Source organism: Lacerta agilis, chromosome Z (assembly GCF_009819535.1).
Source record: "Lacerta agilis isolate rLacAgi1 chromosome Z, rLacAgi1.pri, whole genome shotgun sequence".
Classification (NCBI taxonomy): domain Eukaryota; kingdom Metazoa; phylum Chordata; class Lepidosauria; order Squamata; family Lacertidae; genus Lacerta; species Lacerta agilis.
Genome location: NC_046331.1, coordinates 18,262,622 through 18,280,346, shown reverse-complemented (window position 1 = coordinate 18,280,346; position 17,725 = coordinate 18,262,622). Strand labels below are relative to the sequence as shown.

The following is a 17,725-nucleotide window of genomic DNA, read 5'->3' as shown; positions in this document are numbered from 1 at the left end:
TTGTCAATCTCCTTCTTAAATTGTGGCACCCAGAACTGTACACAGTACTCCAGGAGGGTTCTCACCAAAGCAGAATAGAGTGGTACTAGGACTTCCCTTGATCTGGACACTATATTTCTCTTGATGCAGCCTAGAATAGCCTTAGCATTATTATTATTATTATTATTATTATTATTATTATTATTATTATTACTACTACTACTACTATTATTATTATTACTACTACTACATCACACTGTTGACTCATATTAAACTTGTGGCCTACTAAAGACCCCTAGATCCTTTTCACATGGGTAAGCCAGGTGTCCCCCATGTTGTATATTTGTACATCTGGTTATTCCTGCCTAATTGTAGAACCTTACATTTGTCCCTTTTGGAATCATTCTGTTAGTTTCGGTCTAGTTTTCCAATCTGTTTACTTCATCTTGAATCCCAATTCTGCCTCCTGCAGCATTAGTTTGACGATGACACCCAGTCTGGTGTCATCTACAAATTAGATGAGCATCCCCTCAATTCCTTCATCCAAGTCACTTATAAAGACCTTGAACAACAGTCTTCTTCTTCTTCTTCTTCTTCTTCTTCTTCTTCTTCTTCTTCTTCTTCTTCTTCTTCTTCTTCTTTTTAGATTCCCAATAGCAGCTTCATAATCTTACCACTTTTATTTTCAACCACTTGTTACTGTATACAAATAATGGATGATAACTTTGCTAGGATATAGGCTACTAAAAAGAATGGCAACCTCATATATTCACCATAGATGTAACAGCCACCCCAGTTTTAGATCCCTTCTTCACATGCTACTAATAGAGAGAGATATGGAAACCTTTAAGATTCTGCACATCCTCTCTGGAAATAATGAATACATGTCTAAAGAAGTAGCAAAACAGGTGATCTGGCCTTCAGAGCAGTTTTGCATCTCTCCCCCCCCCTCTGTCTGTCTCTCTATCTCTCCCCCCCCCCGAACCACTGTCTAACCCACCCCATCATTCATATGTACATCTATATGACTATAAACACTATGTTACACACAGGGAGAATTATATATGCACACAGACACTGCATTTTGGTTTAAATGAATCCATTGCTTTGTGCAGTCTGATCCTATGCATGTTTACTCAGAAGTAAGCCTTGCTGAATTCAAGAGGGGCTTACTTCCAATCAAGGGTAGCTAAGATAAAACCTTATCACTTAAGTCTACAGTTGCAAGCACAGCTGAGTTCAGTGGCACTTTCTCCCAGGTAAGCATAAGAGGGGTGCAGCATCCTTAACTTATAAGCTTATTTTTGCCACATGTGAAGAAGATGGGTTATAAAAAGAACTGCATCAGCAAACTTCCTTTTTGCAGCGTTTGCAAAATGTGTTCATCTCCCACCACCACCCTGCTGGAAAAGTACCAATCCCACTTTGCTAAAGGGTCAAGCTAACCCTGCGCTATTCCCTATACCTCTCACCGTTTACCTAAAAAAGTGTGGAGATGCCTCTCCGTTCCTTTGCTCATCTTGGTGTCCAGGCAGGAAATGAAAAAAGAGGTTGGGAAGAGCATCACATGCAAACTGGCAATTGTTTATGTGCCATTTCTCTCCCCTTACAACTTTATCAAGAGAAGGGCGGGACTGAGAGAAAAGGGAGGCAGTTCAGGCAAATCAGCTTAAAATGAAACTATTCGCTCCAAGCAGCAGCAGAATGAAGCCTGCAATCTTCTCCTTTCTCTGGAGCAGAAGCATTTGTTCCTCATCCATTGCTTTGTGTGGCCTGATCCTATAGATGTTTACTCAGAAGTAAGGCCTGCTGAATTCAAGAGGGTCTTACTCCCAAGTAAGAGTAGCTAAGTTAAAACCTGACCACTTAAGCCCAGTTCTACAGCTTGTTTTTGCTACACGTGAAGGAGATTAGTTATAGTAAGGATTGCAGCAGGAAACTCCCTTTCGGTAGGGTTTTTGCTGGTTCAAGATCAGCTTCATGGCTCAGCAAGGATTGGAACCCTGGTCTCTCCCAGGTCCTAGTCCACTCCTCTAACCACTACAATCACACTGGCTCTAGGTGCATTCCAAAGTGTAGGTACTGCAACACTAAAAGATGAAGCTCCTACGAAGACAGAATGGCGATGATGTGGCACCCATAAGAATGTCAGTTCCAAAGATTGAAGTGGCTGAGTGGGCACAGATGGTCCAAGTTGAGCTGGGAGGCAAACTGGTCCCAAGAAACGTACACTGAGGGCTGAAATAAAGTCAGCAACTGAAAGAGGGGCACCCATGGAAACTGCGGTAGTATGAACTGGTTTGCCACCATCTCCACAGTATAACCCCCATGATTCTACGTGGCCAGAGAATGTTATGATGCAAAAGAGGGTACAAAGCAATGGGCAGTTGGGCTATTAAATCAGTGAGTGCCAAAGTAGGTGGTTGGTGGTGGCAGCGCCTGAGAGTGGTGGGAACCTGTATCACACTCCTCTTCTTCTTTTTGCCTGTTCTACAAATGCACATTGGCTGTTGTGCAAAATGAAATGAACCCACACTTTTGAAAGTACCTCTGACCTAGTGGGCACATCTATTGCCCACCAAAAGCCATGGAATAGGCCTTAGGGATAGCTAACCTCATCACTGTTAGGTATCCCTAGGCCTTAGCTGTGACTAATTTGGGTAGATTGTGCCCTTCAGCTTTTGAACCAAAACCTCTTTTCTCTTGTCTATCCCAGCTTCCATGTATGCAGCTATAAGTTGCCCAAAGATTTCACCTGTTCCCTAGATGCAAACCCTCAATCTCACTGCTTGTTTCTCAGATTCTCTCTAGCCCCATGAGGCAATGGAGGGTCCCTTCTAAGCACCTAGGTAACCCAATTTCCTACCTGCCATGATGACAAGAGGACGTTCCCTTTATACAGGGGTGAAACTGGATTGTGGGTCATTAGAGAGGCTTGCCTCACCAGTGCTTACCAAGGAAGCGTCCGGTAAGGAGTAGACAACGGAATTATGATGATGCAAAAAAAAAAAAAAGTTTGTTGCCATCTCTATGGCAACCCTGCAGATGCTATGGAAGGGGCCAGGAGAATCTTAGAATCAGAATTGGATGATGGAAGATGATGTCATTGCAGAAGGCAGAAGAGTGGGCCAGAGCTTAGGGTGGGGAAAGTGTGACCAGACTACCCTTACCCACTAGGCTATTCTTCTTTGCAGGCTCCCTAGGAAGTCCTTTGTCTTCAGCCTGATTTAAGATGGCATTGGGGAACGGAACTGAGAATTTGTACAGTTGTGTGAATTCTCCTTTGGGTTTTGTCTGAAGGGAAGACCAGCATGTGGCATATATTAAGTGCCAACTCCACATCAGGTCCAGGCGCTAGGTACAGTCGGGTCCAGCTTTATGTAGCTGTGTAGTTATTTGACGTATCTTTTGGTTTATGTGTTGCAAGGAGAGGATTCCCATTACAAGAATCTGGCTGTGCTGTGAATTGCAAGGTCCCGAGTTCAAATGTCCCAACACAGATTCACTAGATAGCCTCTGGAAAGGCCACTTCTTCAGCCTGTAGCCCTGCCTGCTGCATGAGCTGTGGCAAGATTACAAGATAATCTTCGCTCAAAAGTGGGGAGCACCCTGGAGAGCCCTCCTGGCTCACGAGGAGACCCTTTCCATTTTCCAAATAGGACATCCCCTTTTGGGATCAGGGGTGGGTCTCCTCAGTGTTGTTTTGTTGAGGCTGCTCAGCTGACATGCAGGGAAGCTTTCTTGAGCAACCTCAACAAGCCTTAACAAGTTATAGGATTGGATGGTGCCATTTTGGATTACAATTTAAAGAAGTGGATTATTCTTCACCAGCCAGACTGGAATATTCTTTATAGATAGCAATACTCTGGAGAAGGACAGTGCCTGCATTGTGGAAGAGAAGTATAATTTCTGACTGATTTTAAGTGAACCTGACTGACTTTGATTGATCTAGATTTGATTTGATTGATTTTAACTGCACTCTGAACTTTTGTATTGTATAGTTTAAGGGGGGGAATTTTGATTTTTGACTAAGACTGAGAGAAGGCAAGGTGACCTTGAATAGTGTAAAACAGTGGGGGAAATACTTTTGTTTCTGACTTGACAGGAATCAAGCAGGTGTGACCTTGAATAGAGCAAAATAGAGATTCTAGTGGTGGGAAACCTTTTGGGTAAACATGGAGAGAGGAAAGCAGGGGGGGGCTACCACTAGGAAATCTTCAATTGAAAAAAGACGTGGAAGTTCTCAAGAAGAAGCAGGAAGGCCAGATTTTGCTGGTTTTCTTTCACAACAGTTTATTGAGTTCAGAAATGTAATGGCCCAGTCAATGAAGAACTTGACACAACAAATGCATGCAGATTTAGAAAAAACTACTACTGGAATGTGTTGTCAGAAAAATTTGAGAAATTAGGTGATAAGGTAAAAGATTTGGAGATTAAGGTTGGCAAATTGGAAAAGAGCAATGAAGAACTGGATCATTTAAAGGAAGAACATCAAACAGTACTCCGTGAAAAAGACTACCAGGACTTCAAGGAAGAATGGGTACTTTTTATAAGCTATTTGAAAAAACAACAAACAGATTTAGATTCATTGGCAGGATTTGAATAAACACAGAGCCTAGGGCTTGCTGATCAGTAGGTTGGCGGTTCGAATCCCCACAGCGGGATGAGCTCCCATTGCTTGGTCCCTGCTCCTGCCCACCTAGCAGTTTGAAAGCACGTCAAACTGCAAGTAGATAAATAGGTACTGCTCCGGCAGAAAGGTAAACAGCGTTTCCGTGTGATGCACTGATTTGCCAGAAGCATCTTTGTCATGCTGGCCACATGACACAGAAGCTGTACGCCAGCTCCCTCGGCCAGTAACACGAGATGAGCACTGCAACCCCAGAGTCGGACACAACTGGACCAAATGGTCAGGGGTACCTTTACACAAATTTTATTGGCACAATATGAATTTGAATAATGTGACAATAATACTTACAGATGTATTACATGCAGAATTAACATATACAAACAAAACAGTTATGGGAGCTGGGGGAAATCTTGGAGGGTAGGAGGGGGAGGGAAAAATGTATTTGATTGCAATGTTGAGATTTTTTATGGATTTAAAATTTCTTTCAGTAAAAAAATTATTTAAAAAAACAAGCCTCTGGCTCATGAGACCCTTTGTCAGTTTTTTTATTATTATTAATATACAGTATTTCACTCATCATGATCAACGTGAATTCCTTCCTAAAAGAGAGTTAATAGAATCTTGGTGGACATGTAAAAAATCTAAAAAAATATTGAATATAAATACCTACAATGATACGGAGGATTTTGAAGGGTAATTTTCCTGCTGGGACTTATGGATAAACAATTAGAAAAAGACTATGGATCTTTATTTCAATATACAACCACAGTGGTAAGACTTTCGTATGGGCCAAGATGGAAAGATTCATCATTACCTACAGTGGAGAAATGGTTGTTGAAATTACTGGATTTAGCCGAGATGGTGGAATTCATGTGTTTGCTCAGAGAAAAATATTTTTTTTATTGAAAAAAATTAATATTAAAACATACCAATAGACACATACAAATATACATACACACATATATACATTCCCCCGTACATTGTGTAGAAAATAATTGGTTATGCCTATAAATAACATTTTACATTCCTTCTCACCCCTCTACCACCCTTAACCTCCACCACCCTCCACCTCACCCAGTGCTGGGCTTCCAATCTTCTCAGCTGCAATATTTTCTGTCTTCTACCATTTCTCTTATATACTATTAATTATACTATTATTTTCAATACTAATAATAATTAAACTATTATTTTCAATATTAATATTTTGAATTCCTTTTCTCCTTCTAGCTTTCTAGTAGCACCTTAGAGACCAACTGAGTTTGTTCCTGGTATGAGCTTTCGTGTGCATGCACACTTCTTCAGATACGTATCTGAAGAAGTGTGCATGCACACGAAAGCTCATACCAGGAACAAACTCAGTTGGTCTCTAAGGTGCTACTAGAAAGAATTTTCGATTTTGTTTTGACTATGGCAGACCAACACGGCTACCCACCTGTAACTCCTTCTAGCTTATTTTTCTCACGGAACTTGTTTCATTCTGATAGTTCAGGTCTTTCAATATAATTTTGTATATATCCCTTAAAGGCATTCCATTCCTTTTCCAACCTCAGAGAAAAATAATTGTCTACGTTTACTAGACTGGAAACTTCTTATAGACATTGTGTGAAAAAGAAAATGAACCTATATGGGTTTGATAATTTAAGAAAATATTGGTTTATAGAAAGTGGAATTTGGGGTGTTATCTTGGAGTGGATGCTTCAACTATTTTTTATATATAGCTGACAGACGAAGAAACAAAAGCTTTCTCTTCTTGTTTTTATTTGATTAGTTTTTTATATTTGATTTAAAAATATACTGCATATTCTTTTGTGTATTCTTTTTGAAACTTCAATAAAATCTATTTTTTTAAAGAGCAAGAAAATAAAAATTCTTAGCACACAGAACTTGCATGTTCATTTAAAACTTCATTGACGCAAACCATTAAAGTAGGGTTTTTTCTTCTGCCTTCCCTTCCTTTCTTCTTGGAAGGCAGAAAGCAGCTCAAGCATCAAATGTAAATTTCCACCAGCAGTTCCGTATCTTTCTGTTATAAATCATAAGGCTCAGAAATAATTAAGAAGGGGAGACTTTTGCAGATCCTATGCCCATTAGGGCTCTTACATGGCTTTGGGTCTGTGATTCCTCAGCTTGCAAATCACTTAACCCCATCAGAGTTCCCAAGAGCTGACAGCTTTTCAGCTTCTTGAAACAGAAAATGGCTTTTTTCAGAGCCTCCCATTCACTCTTTTTTCCAGAGTGAATTCAATAGCCAAGACTTATGTCTGGCTGTCATCATTTACCATGTAATGATCTCCACTGGCACCCCACCAACAAAAGACATTCAATTCACCATGTTCCTCCTCCAGAATTCCCCACAACTGAAATACCTTCATTGTGTCTGAAAAACACTTTGTACACCTCAGTCATGTTGCTTGTTCTATCTAGGAAGCATGGTCCCCTGATTTGGGAGTGTTGGTACAAAGTTGAAACAGACACGTTTGGATGTTACGAAGTATCTACATTTGAAAATGAGAGCAGTTTTTGTTTTGTTTTTACTTGGCAGACTTTGGGACACAGAATAGATTCCAAACGCCTTTTTCAACATTTTTATTTATAAAAGTTTGCAATTAAAACAATTTATACCTTTTGCTCCCCAACTGAAACACATACATACACACACACCAGCAGTGAGCTATACACAAGACTGGAGTTACAATTAAGATGGGTAGAGATTTATTTTCATGCCTCCAGCAAGTGGCAAGACAGCAAGCAGAGGAAAACATGGATCATATAATAAAATTTAGTGTTTTTGGGTAACATATCTCAGGTTTATTAAGGCAAATGACAAAAAATAAAATAAAAACTGCCCTTTCCCCAATGCCTCCCTCTTGAAAGAGCAAAAGCTGGCTGTAGATCAAATCTAATAGTGGCATCATCAAATCTAATGGTGGCACCCACAACACGGATGGAGATTTACGCATAAGATTTATGCTTATGTGCACCTTTCTCAGACGGGTGGCCATGACTCTCCAAGCCTCTTAGCACCAGGATGTGTACAGACTGACATTGCTTGGACCCAATTCACACAATTGAGAGTCCTCCTTCCCCACCAAGATGGTGGCCGTTTTACAGCTGCCTTGCAATAGGACGTCTATATGGAGATGGGATGTGGGAACTGCTTGCTCCACACCCCTACTTCTCAACCAAGGGGAAAGGTGAAGAAGAAGAAGAAACCAGGCTCCCACAGGCTGTGTTCTGAATGCTGAAGTCCTGACATATTAAAAGGTATTTAACACCACTTGGGTCACTTGGGACTTAAGACTGGGCAGCTTTCTCATGTCAATTTCTGACTTGTTAGCCACAACACACACACATGGGGGGGGAGCATACTGATGTTATTTGCTCATTTTTTTCTGTCCTTTGTCCACAAGATTAGTAACAGTTAACTTGAGTTCTGTTGGAAGGTCAATAGTGGGTTTTCTTTTGCAGTTAGAAAAAGTATAATCTGTCCAGTAAGTTGCAAGTAACGCAAGGTACTCACAACACAATGTGACCTGCAGACAGCATAACTCAAGCATTCTTTTCAGAAGTCATTCCAAAATATATTTGTATTTCAAGAGAGAGATAATTCCCTGTACAGAAGGAACCACTAGGCTTGCACCACACCTCCACAAAAAATTAGGGGCAGCAGCGTAAAAGCTATCATGGACATGCTAAGACCACACAAACAAGCCTTTGCTAAACTAACATCCTCCAGATGTTGCTGGACTACAATATCCATCAGTCCTGGTGAGCATGCCTGTGCCAGTAGGGAATGATGGGAGTTGTAGTCCTATAGTCTCTGGAGGCAACAAGGTGTGTCATGGTTGGCATAAACTATTGCATCACTTTGCATAACTTCAATGGCACATTCTCCAGGCATTCTCCCATCAAGAGATAACAAGCATTTGAAAATGTCCTGATGTACAGAAGACAAAGCGCCAAGTGTTCTGATAAGCTGGTTAAGGTTTGGTATCTTTTGCTATCTGCCTTTATCAACAGCTTTGATGGATCGAGACAGGATTTCTACTTTCTTATGCATCAGCAGCATTCTTCAAAAAGGGCAACATTGCCCCCTCGTGGGTATTTACAAGAGGAGTAAGCAGACAAACATCAGTTGCATTCTCAGAGGAATCAGAAACACAAAAGGGATCTTCAGAACACTCCTGGGGACCAGTTCTGCCTTTGTCCAACACACAGCATAAATACAGGTAGATAAATTAGAGGGCAATGTTGGGGAAAGCCAGCAACTGAGAGGCTTAACAGAGACAGAAGCCACCTTCATTCAGCTTTGGGGTCTCCACTGATTTTGTGTCACTATGGGGCAAAGGTGAGGATCATCCAGCTGATGACAAAATAGAAGAGGAAGATGGGGTAGACTGCCAGGGCTTTGCGATTTGGGGGCTGGCTGTCTGCCAGGAAAGCGGTGGATGCTGAAAAGAAAGAAAAGGAATATTTAGAATACACACAGAAAAAAGCAGAAAATTGTGGTTGTATCCAAAGCAGCCCCAGCAGCACTTACATTTATTCTGTGTCCCACATGCACCCCAAAATCTTCCCAGGACACCTCCCAACCCTCCAGAGCTTATGTGAAGGTGTGCAAAGGGGAGCAGAGGGAACAGGAAAGTTCTGTTCCCCTGTCACATGTCCCTTGCATTAATGCAACAGGAACACTGGACACCAACCTGAAAATTTAGATTGCATCTTGAAAACATAAGTCTGCTGGATCAGACCAGTGTCTCATCTAGTTCAGCAACCTGTTTGCAGAGTGGTCAACCAGATGCCTGTGGAGACCCTCAAGTAGTATCTGAGTACAAGAGCAACTCTCCCCTCCTGTGGTTTCCAGCAACTGGTATTCAGAAGCATTGCTGCCTCTGACTGTAGAGGTAGAGCACAGCTATCATGGCTAGTAACCATGACTAGTCAATAGCCTTCTCCTCATCCATGAATTTGTCTAATCCTCTTACAAAGGTTATCTAGGTTGGTGGATATCACTACCTCTTGTGGGAGTGAGTTCCATAGTTTAACTCTGAACTCTGTGGTGGAAGGATTTCCTTTTCTGTCCTGAATCTCCCAACATTCAGCTTCACTGGATGTCCATGAGTATTACGAGGGAGAAAAACTTTTCTCTATTCGCTTTCTCCATGCATTAGACCACAGGAGGCCAGAGTCAAACATGACACCAGCAGATAGAATTCAATGCCAGAAATTTGGTGAGACTTTTATTTTTCTTTCCTTTGTACCAAAAAATGGTACACAATATCCTGTTAGGAAAGGAAGCTAAGCAAAATGCTAACCCTGGAGAAAACGTTGGGGGGGGGGCATCATTGCCACACAGACAAGCTTTGCTTCTTCTGTAATGTTTTAAAAAGAAACTCACTCCTAGCCACTTACTGATAGTGCTGGACAAATCAAAGATGTGAATTGGAGGACGCAACGCTGCTGAGCTCATGGGGGCTTTAAATGTGTGCATTTGAAGACAGGACTGAAAAGGTTCCACACTGCACTTCCTTCTCAGACATACCTAGCGTCGACCAGGCAAACATGGCCACCACAACTAAGAGACGCACGATGAAGCCAGGAGTATCAGAGCTTGCTAGCAGGACAAGCCTGCAGACCAGGAGAGCCACTGTCAAGGGGAGGATGCAGTAACCCAGAACACAGAGGCTCTGAAAAAAAGAACTTGGGAAGAGAGAAACAGCATTAAATTCTGGGTGGGTGTGGGGAAGAGAAAGGGCAGGTGTATTGCACTCACTTCCGGAGCACAGATGGTCAGCTTCTGGATGCTGGTCTCCAGACAGCAGTCCAGAAGCATATTGGGGGGCATAAATTACCACTCATGAATGGCCAGAGGCTTCACAACAAAGCTTATGCCATCTCACCTTAAGGGCTTTGTGGTTATGCGATTCAAGAAGCACATATGACTAAGTGACAGGGCAGCATCTCTACTTTGGAATTCCCTGCCTATTGACGTCAAGCTCAAGCCTTCCCTGCTCTTTTCAGCACCTGCTAGAAACATTTGTGTTTAGACAAACCTACTCAGGCATGTATAATATGGATGTATGTATGTTTTAATCTGTTTTTAGTTTATTGTTTTTTTTAAAAAAATGTTTTAAATACAGTCTATTCCCATTTTGTGCACATTCAAAGAACATGTGACTGTGCACACACATATCACCACAAACCAGAAGTGGCAGGAAAAGGGGGCGTAATGGGGTGGATTTAGGCATGCTCTGCCAATGCATGCAATAACTTGCAACGTAACCTTTGGCTGTAGTTCTTTTAAACTGTTTTCACTGATAATTTGATTGTTTTAGTCTCTTTGTAACATGCTTTAAGGTTTGTTTTTACAATCAAGCAGTGTATAAATTTTATGAAATAATAAGCATTTACATACAAATATGGACACTGACATTTGAGTCCATGGGACACTGAAGCATAGTTCTGCCACTTACATCTGAAAAAGATTTCCTTTTTTCCAGAACGTACAAACATCCAGCAGAAAGGGAGACTCAACAGTCTGTTCTCAAATGAGAACGTACACGGTGCAGCATAAGATGGCACTCTGCATCATTGGCAGAGGCCTCAATGGATTTTTTTTTAATGTTATAAAAAAAGGTTTCTTAAATAATCAACATATTTAACAACAAAACAAAACAAGAGCCATTGTACATGTTGGATAGAACACTGGAATGTGAAGAGGTTCAGTTATTTTATTTTTATCTCATAAAATTTATACACCGCTGCACTGTTAAAGAAAAACCTCAAAGCAGTTTGCAATCTAAGGTCAGACTATAAAAGGTTATTGTTCTAGCATGAACAGAGAGCACTAGTAATAGTGGATATTAGTATGTAAAGGTAAAGGTAAAGGGACCCGTGACCATTAGGTCCAGTCGCGGACGACTCTGGGGTTGTGGCGCTCATCTCGCTTTATTGGCTGAGGGAGCTGGCGTACAGCTTCCGGGTCATGTGGCCAGCATGACTAAGCCGCTTCTGGCGAACCAGAGCAGTGCACAGAAACACCATTTAACTTCCCACTGGAGCGGTACCTATTTATCTATTTGCACTTTGACGTGCTTTCGAATTGCTAGGTTGGCAGGAGCAGGGACCGAGCAATGGGAGCTCACCCTGTTGCAGGGAATTCAAACCGCCAACCTTCTGATCGGCAAGCCCTAGGCTCAGTGGTTTAGACCACAGCGCCACCCACGTCCCTTAGTATGTAATCAGTACCAAATTAGTACAGTGGTGCCTCGCAAGACGAAATTAATTCGTTCCGCAAGACTCTTTGTCTTGCGGAAATTTCGTCTTGCGAGGCACCGTTTCCCATAGGAACGCATTAAAATTTAATTAATGCGTTCCTATGGGGAAAAAAGTCTGGGGGCCCCTCCCAACCGGCACCGGAGCCGCGCTTTAAGGCTGCAGCGAGTGAACAGCAGCGCTGCTGTTCGCCCGCTGCAGCTTTAAAAAGGCTTACCTTTTTGCTCCGGTGGGGAGGGGTGTTGTCCGCGTCGCGTCCGCCATCTTGGATCGACTGCGCATGTCTGAGTCAATCCAAAATGGCGGACGCGCCGCGGTCAACACCCCTCCCCACCGGAGCAAAAAGGTAAGCCTTTTTAAAGCTGCAGCGGGTGAACAGCAGCGCTGCTGTTTGCTCGCTGCAGCCTTAAAACGCGGCGCCGCGCAGCTCCGGTGCCGGCTTACAGTGGTACCCCGCCAGACGAATTCGTCTGGCGAAGCACGGCCATAGATGAATTCGTCTCGTGAGTCAACTAAAAACTCGCAAAACCCTTTCGTTTTGCAAGTTTTTCGTTGTGCGAGGCATTCGTCTTGTGGGGTACCACTGTATGTAATCAGTACCAAATAAAGTGAAATTTGGTGGGGACCAAATATGACTTTATTTGGCTAGGTGGTGCCTCTTGAAACACGTATCACGCGTAAACTTTTCTGCAATTAGGATGCATAGGGCCAACAACAACAACAACAAACTTTATTTGCATAGCCTACAGGCCATTGCATCAAAAAGACACTTATTACAGATACTGATAAAATCATATATAATGCATAGGGCCTTCTGAAACCAAATGGGAATGGGAAAGTCCAACGTAATTTCTGCATCCCTGAGTGATAAGTCAATTTAGCTGCAGACAACAAATATATAATAAAGAGTTTTACAAACTAGTTCTGCATTGCCCTCCTCGGATATTGGAAATGAATGTGACCTGGCATCAAGGTGGACTGGGCAGCCTACAATCTCAGGGATGTCCTGTTTTTCAAAGGGACTCTTCATCGTTACACAAGCAAAAAAGGAAGATGTGGAGAACAGCTTTGCAAGGAGAACTGCCTCTCTCCCATCTCCCCAGACCCCTGCCACCAGAGAACATGGTTACAGCACCCACCCACCACACACTCACATGGTTCCTCCAAGCAGTTTGGAATTCAGTGTGATGACAACAGCTCCAAACCAAATGATGACAAAGACCTCTGCAAACTGGGGTCCTCTGTCTTCCGTGCTATTTGCTGCTCCTCCCTGAAGCATTCTGGGAAAGGGGGGAAGCAAGAGAATTAGATCAGCAGCAAACAGCAGGCAAATCTGGAGAACCAGTGTGGTTCAGGAGTGTCAAACTAGGGACTGGGAGAGACCAGGGTTCAAATCTCCACTCAGCCATGAAGCTCACCGAGCCAGTCACTCAGCCTGACCTACCACACAGGATCATTGCTGGGATTAATTAAAGAGGGGAAGAATCATGTATGCCACCACAAACTCCTTGGAGAAAAGGGCAAGGTGCTGTAATTAAGTTAAATAAGAAGTCTGGGTGGCATGCAGTTACTTCTTCACTGCCCTCTATACCAACAGAATTCACTGCCACATTGGTGCCGAGTCGAGGGATGTGACAGTTAAGCCAGTGTAGCATAATGGTTTCAGTGTCAAGCTAGGACCTATGAGAGACCATGGTTCAAATCTTCCCATTTGGCTATGTAGCTCACTGGGTGTGACCTTGCACTCTCGGCCTAACAGAGTTGTTGTGAGGATAAAAGGGTTAGGGAGGACCAGAACCTTGTACACTATCTTGAGCTCCCTGGGAGGAAAATTAGGATATAAATGTAATAAATAAAAAATAAAGACAAAGTTTACCCTCTGCCTGGGAGGAAAATTAGGATATAAACGTAATAAATAAAAAATAAAGACAAAGTTTGCCCTCTGCAAAAAAGGAGAAGCCCTTGTGCAGCCCATAGCCTGTTGCAGCAACTGCCAACATCCAGATTAGGCCCCATATGAGGATCCTGAGAATCATAATCTTTAAAAATGCTGGCTTAAAAAAAATATTAGTGTGGCATTGTTTTATTCATATTCTACATTGCTTTGGTTTATTATTGTAGCTTCAGCACTGCTTTTGGCTGTTTCCCCCAACAAATCCCAGAGCATTGAAGGGGAAGGGAGGAATGCAGGTACTTACAGGGCAAGTAAAACACACAGGACTAGAGGACCCCATAAATCCCCTGGAAGAAAAGAAAGAGAAAGAAAACCAATGAAGGGGGTGGGAAAGCTAAGGAAAAGCATGACTTCCTTTTCCTCCAGCCACCCACTGCCTCCCCAGTCACTCGACTGTAGGGCATCAAATTATTTATTTATTTATTTATTTATTCCCCATGCTTCATCCTAAGGTCCCAGGGCAGGTTACAACATTAAAAAATAATATTAAGAAGAGTTTAAATGACTTGCAATCACAGAAATAAAATGGGTCTGTATCCTCTGAAGGCAGAGGGCTACCCATTGGGCCCCCTCAGCACCCGAAGGTCTGTAGGGGAAAAGGTGGCCTTTTGGGTATTTGGGGCCTGAGTCAGGTCAAATCCCTGTATCACTACATTGTTTCAAATGGAGAATTTAACCCACCAAATATTTCACTTAAAACTTCTCTTCCCTCCCCACCACACCTCTGAATTCCTCGTGTTACTCCCTCGCTTGAAAGAAATGCTGATTTTTAGACAGGTTAGTCAGAGAAAAAGGTGGATTTATTTCCACAGGTTTCAAAGCTTTGAAACGAATCTGGCACGTACAGTCTCTCAGGAGGGCACTGCTCTTTTTGGGATACATGACATGGACGAATTTCTTCCCAACTGCTTTCAGGTCCCGCATCTGAAAAGTTTGAGGAATGGGCTGTATTACTGGGCTGTACAAATTTTCGGGCAAAGGACGCTATTAGAGCAATGCTAACCCCCCGCTCCGCCCCACAAACTGACATGCTGGATGGGGTCAGGATGTGGCCCAGGTTCCTCTCTGCCAGGTTCTATCAACAGAGTGCTGCCACTGAGCTGAATGCATGGTGAGCAGAAGCTACCATCAGTGGTTACTGGTGCAGACCCACAAAACAGGGCATTTGGGTGGTAGAGATGGGCTGACCAAGGATTCACTGGCTCCTGAGGCACTCCAACTACCAGCAATGGGCCTGATCCAGGCCTCCCTGCTATGTCAATCTAGAACAGCAAAAATGGCAGGTTTACTGTGACAAGCGAACCACCCCCACCCCCTCAGCCTGGAACAAGCAGCAAGACTCCTAGAGGTCTTCACAGGAATGTAGGGGGCTGCCTTATACTGAGTCAGACTGATTGGCAGCAACACCTATCCTGGCCCTATCTGGACATGCCATTGGGGGTTGAAACTGGGACCATCGGCACACAAGGCTGTACACCACTGAGTTATAGCCCACCCCTTGATAAATGGCATGCCATGTTAACATTAAGATATTGCGTTACAGAAAATAAGATTGAACTTCTGACAGGGTCCCTACAACAGGGTCAAACTAAGCTTACTCTCGGGTTCCACCCTATGACACAATCTAATTATTACACACCCATCAAGTGAGAATTGTGCCAGAGCCACTTAAATTTCCACATTATTAATTACTGCAAAACACATTTTCAGCTGAAGAGGTGATGTGGTTTAGCCAATCCCTGAAATTAACCTGCATAAATTGCAAGCACCTTTGGAAACTTGGAGAGCACCATTTTAAGACAATCTTTTAAATTTCTACCCCTCAGCCTCTACAAGACACTTACGATTGTGTCCTTAACCGGCTCATCAAGGGTGGAGTTGTCTTCGTCTGGGGAACGAGATCCCACAGGAACTGTGATTTCTCCTTCTACGGGAATATCTTCCGATATTGACACATCTGCAAGGCCTGCAAACTGCATATTTTCAACACACTTTTAATTATTTTTATTATTAGCTTTTATGCACCACCTTTCTGCAAGGCATCCAAGCCAGTTTACAATTTTAAAGGACAGAAACAAATGATGTAACATTTGAAGTTTAAGCATGCAAAAGCGGGGAGGGGTAGCATTCTTGGGGGAAACAAAACATACAATGTATGGTTATGATTGCCTTTTTAGGTCAGACTAAAGCTCTACATTGAATAACCGAACTGCAGAGCTGGAAAAGGACCATTAGGGCAGTGTTTTTCAACCACTGTTCCGCGGCACACTAGTGTGCCGCGAGGTGTTGCCTGGTGTGCCGTGGGAAAAATTGAAAAATTACTTTATATATAGTCAATATAGGCACAGAGTTAATTTTTTTAACATTTTCTAATGGTGGTGTGCCTCGTGATTTTTTTCATGAAACAAGTGTGCCTTTGCCCAAAAAAGGTTGAAAAACACTGCATTAGGGTCACCGAGTCCAAGTCCCTGCACATCTCCTTGACATGTGGTCATCAAACCTCTGCTTAAAAACTTCCAATGAATCACAGAATTTTAGAGTTGGAAGGTACCCCCAAGGATTATCCTTTTAGAGGATTTTAGAGTTGGAAGGTACCCCCAAGGATTATCTAGTCCAACTTCCTGCAGTGCGCCAACAGGCTGGACACCTGCAGAACATGGTGCTGTTACAATTCCAGCATTTGCCCACCAGATATATGCATCGTCTAATTAGGAGCATCCTATTTTATGCTATTGCAGCTCTCATAGAAATTTAATAAATAATAAAATAACTATGGGAGGTTATTGTTTTTGTTTGTTACTATGTTATGTATTTTTGTTTTTATATTGTAAACCGCCCTGTGAACCTTCGATGAAGTGCGGTATAGAAAGTTAATAAATAATAACAACAATAATATTCACTGACAAATATAGATTCAACAAAATTTGGGGGCCTTTTTCTTAAAGTTGTTTTAAACTATTTTTAATGTTGCATTTCAATATTAAGCTTGTTTCAATTTTGGTGACCCACATATGACTGAAAGGCTGGTAACGATTTGCAGCAAGAATAACGCTGATGGCAATGCAGACTGCAACCACAGAGGGAGGGAGGCTGCAGTTATCAGCCCTCACACGCCTCTTTTCAGTTTAAACACAAGAACACAACAGCTTTGTTGGGTCAGCTCGAAGGTCCCACTTGGCCCAGCCTCCCAGGGAACCATCGAAGGAGGAGAGTGGAGGCACGAAGAAGCCCGGAGCTGTCCTTCCCGGGTATCTGGCTGGTGCTCAGAGATAGACTGCCTGGGACATGGAGGTTCGGCTGCCCTTGATCTCCTCCCTCCCTCCGAGAGCGCTATCAGGGTAGGGGAATGGGGTCACAACCATTTTATTCGGGCAGGAGCTCTTAGGGTCCAGGAGCGCCCTGCTTCTGACGTCATCCCATCTTGTGGCGGGGAGTTCCGTCGGTCAGCCCTGCGCCTGAAGGGGTCTCACGCCCTCCCCGCGGCCTTCTTCAGCCGGTTCCCCTCCCCTCCTTTCGCCTTTCCTCTCGACCCACCAGCGGTTTCGTGCCTCCATCAGCCCGCATTGCTGCCGCTTCCTCGGCTGCCGCCATCTTGGACCCAGCTACTATGGAGCTACGACGTGGCCAGCAACCACGCCCCCTACCGCGTGTGCGTCATCATACCGCGCCGGCCCTTCTGTTGCCATAGCAACGCAGGAGGCCTAGGCCAGAAGCCAGAGGCGGGGTGCAGGGCGCAGGGCGCTGGTGGGGAAAGAGAGAGCCGAATTTCTCATAAGGGATTATAAGGGCGCTCTTCTACTCCCCCACGACTCTGAGTCAAAATTACACTATGTTCTCCCAAGTTTTGAAATATGACCATGAGAGACAGCGTCCCTTCGGACTCCCAT

General features: G+C 43.3%; 1 protein-coding gene across 1 annotated transcript; it reads right to left on the bottom strand.

Annotated features, from left to right (window-relative positions):
* Positions 1-8,519: 8,519 nt before the first annotated feature.
* On the bottom strand, positions 8,520-17,482 carry YIPF6 (Yip1 domain family member 6). The gene is made up of 7 exons (XM_033137634.1): positions 17,373-17,482; positions 15,683-15,811; positions 14,684-14,762; positions 14,083-14,125; positions 13,039-13,164; positions 10,152-10,309; positions 8,520-9,060 (listed from the first exon to the last, which is right to left on the bottom strand). Exons 1-7 carry the CDS (start codon positions 17,427-17,429, stop codon positions 8,945-8,947), a joined length of 708 nt encoding a protein of 235 aa, XP_032993525.1. The 5' UTR covers positions 17,430-17,482; the 3' UTR covers positions 8,520-8,944.
* Between the last annotated feature and the right edge of the window lie 243 nt (positions 17,483-17,725).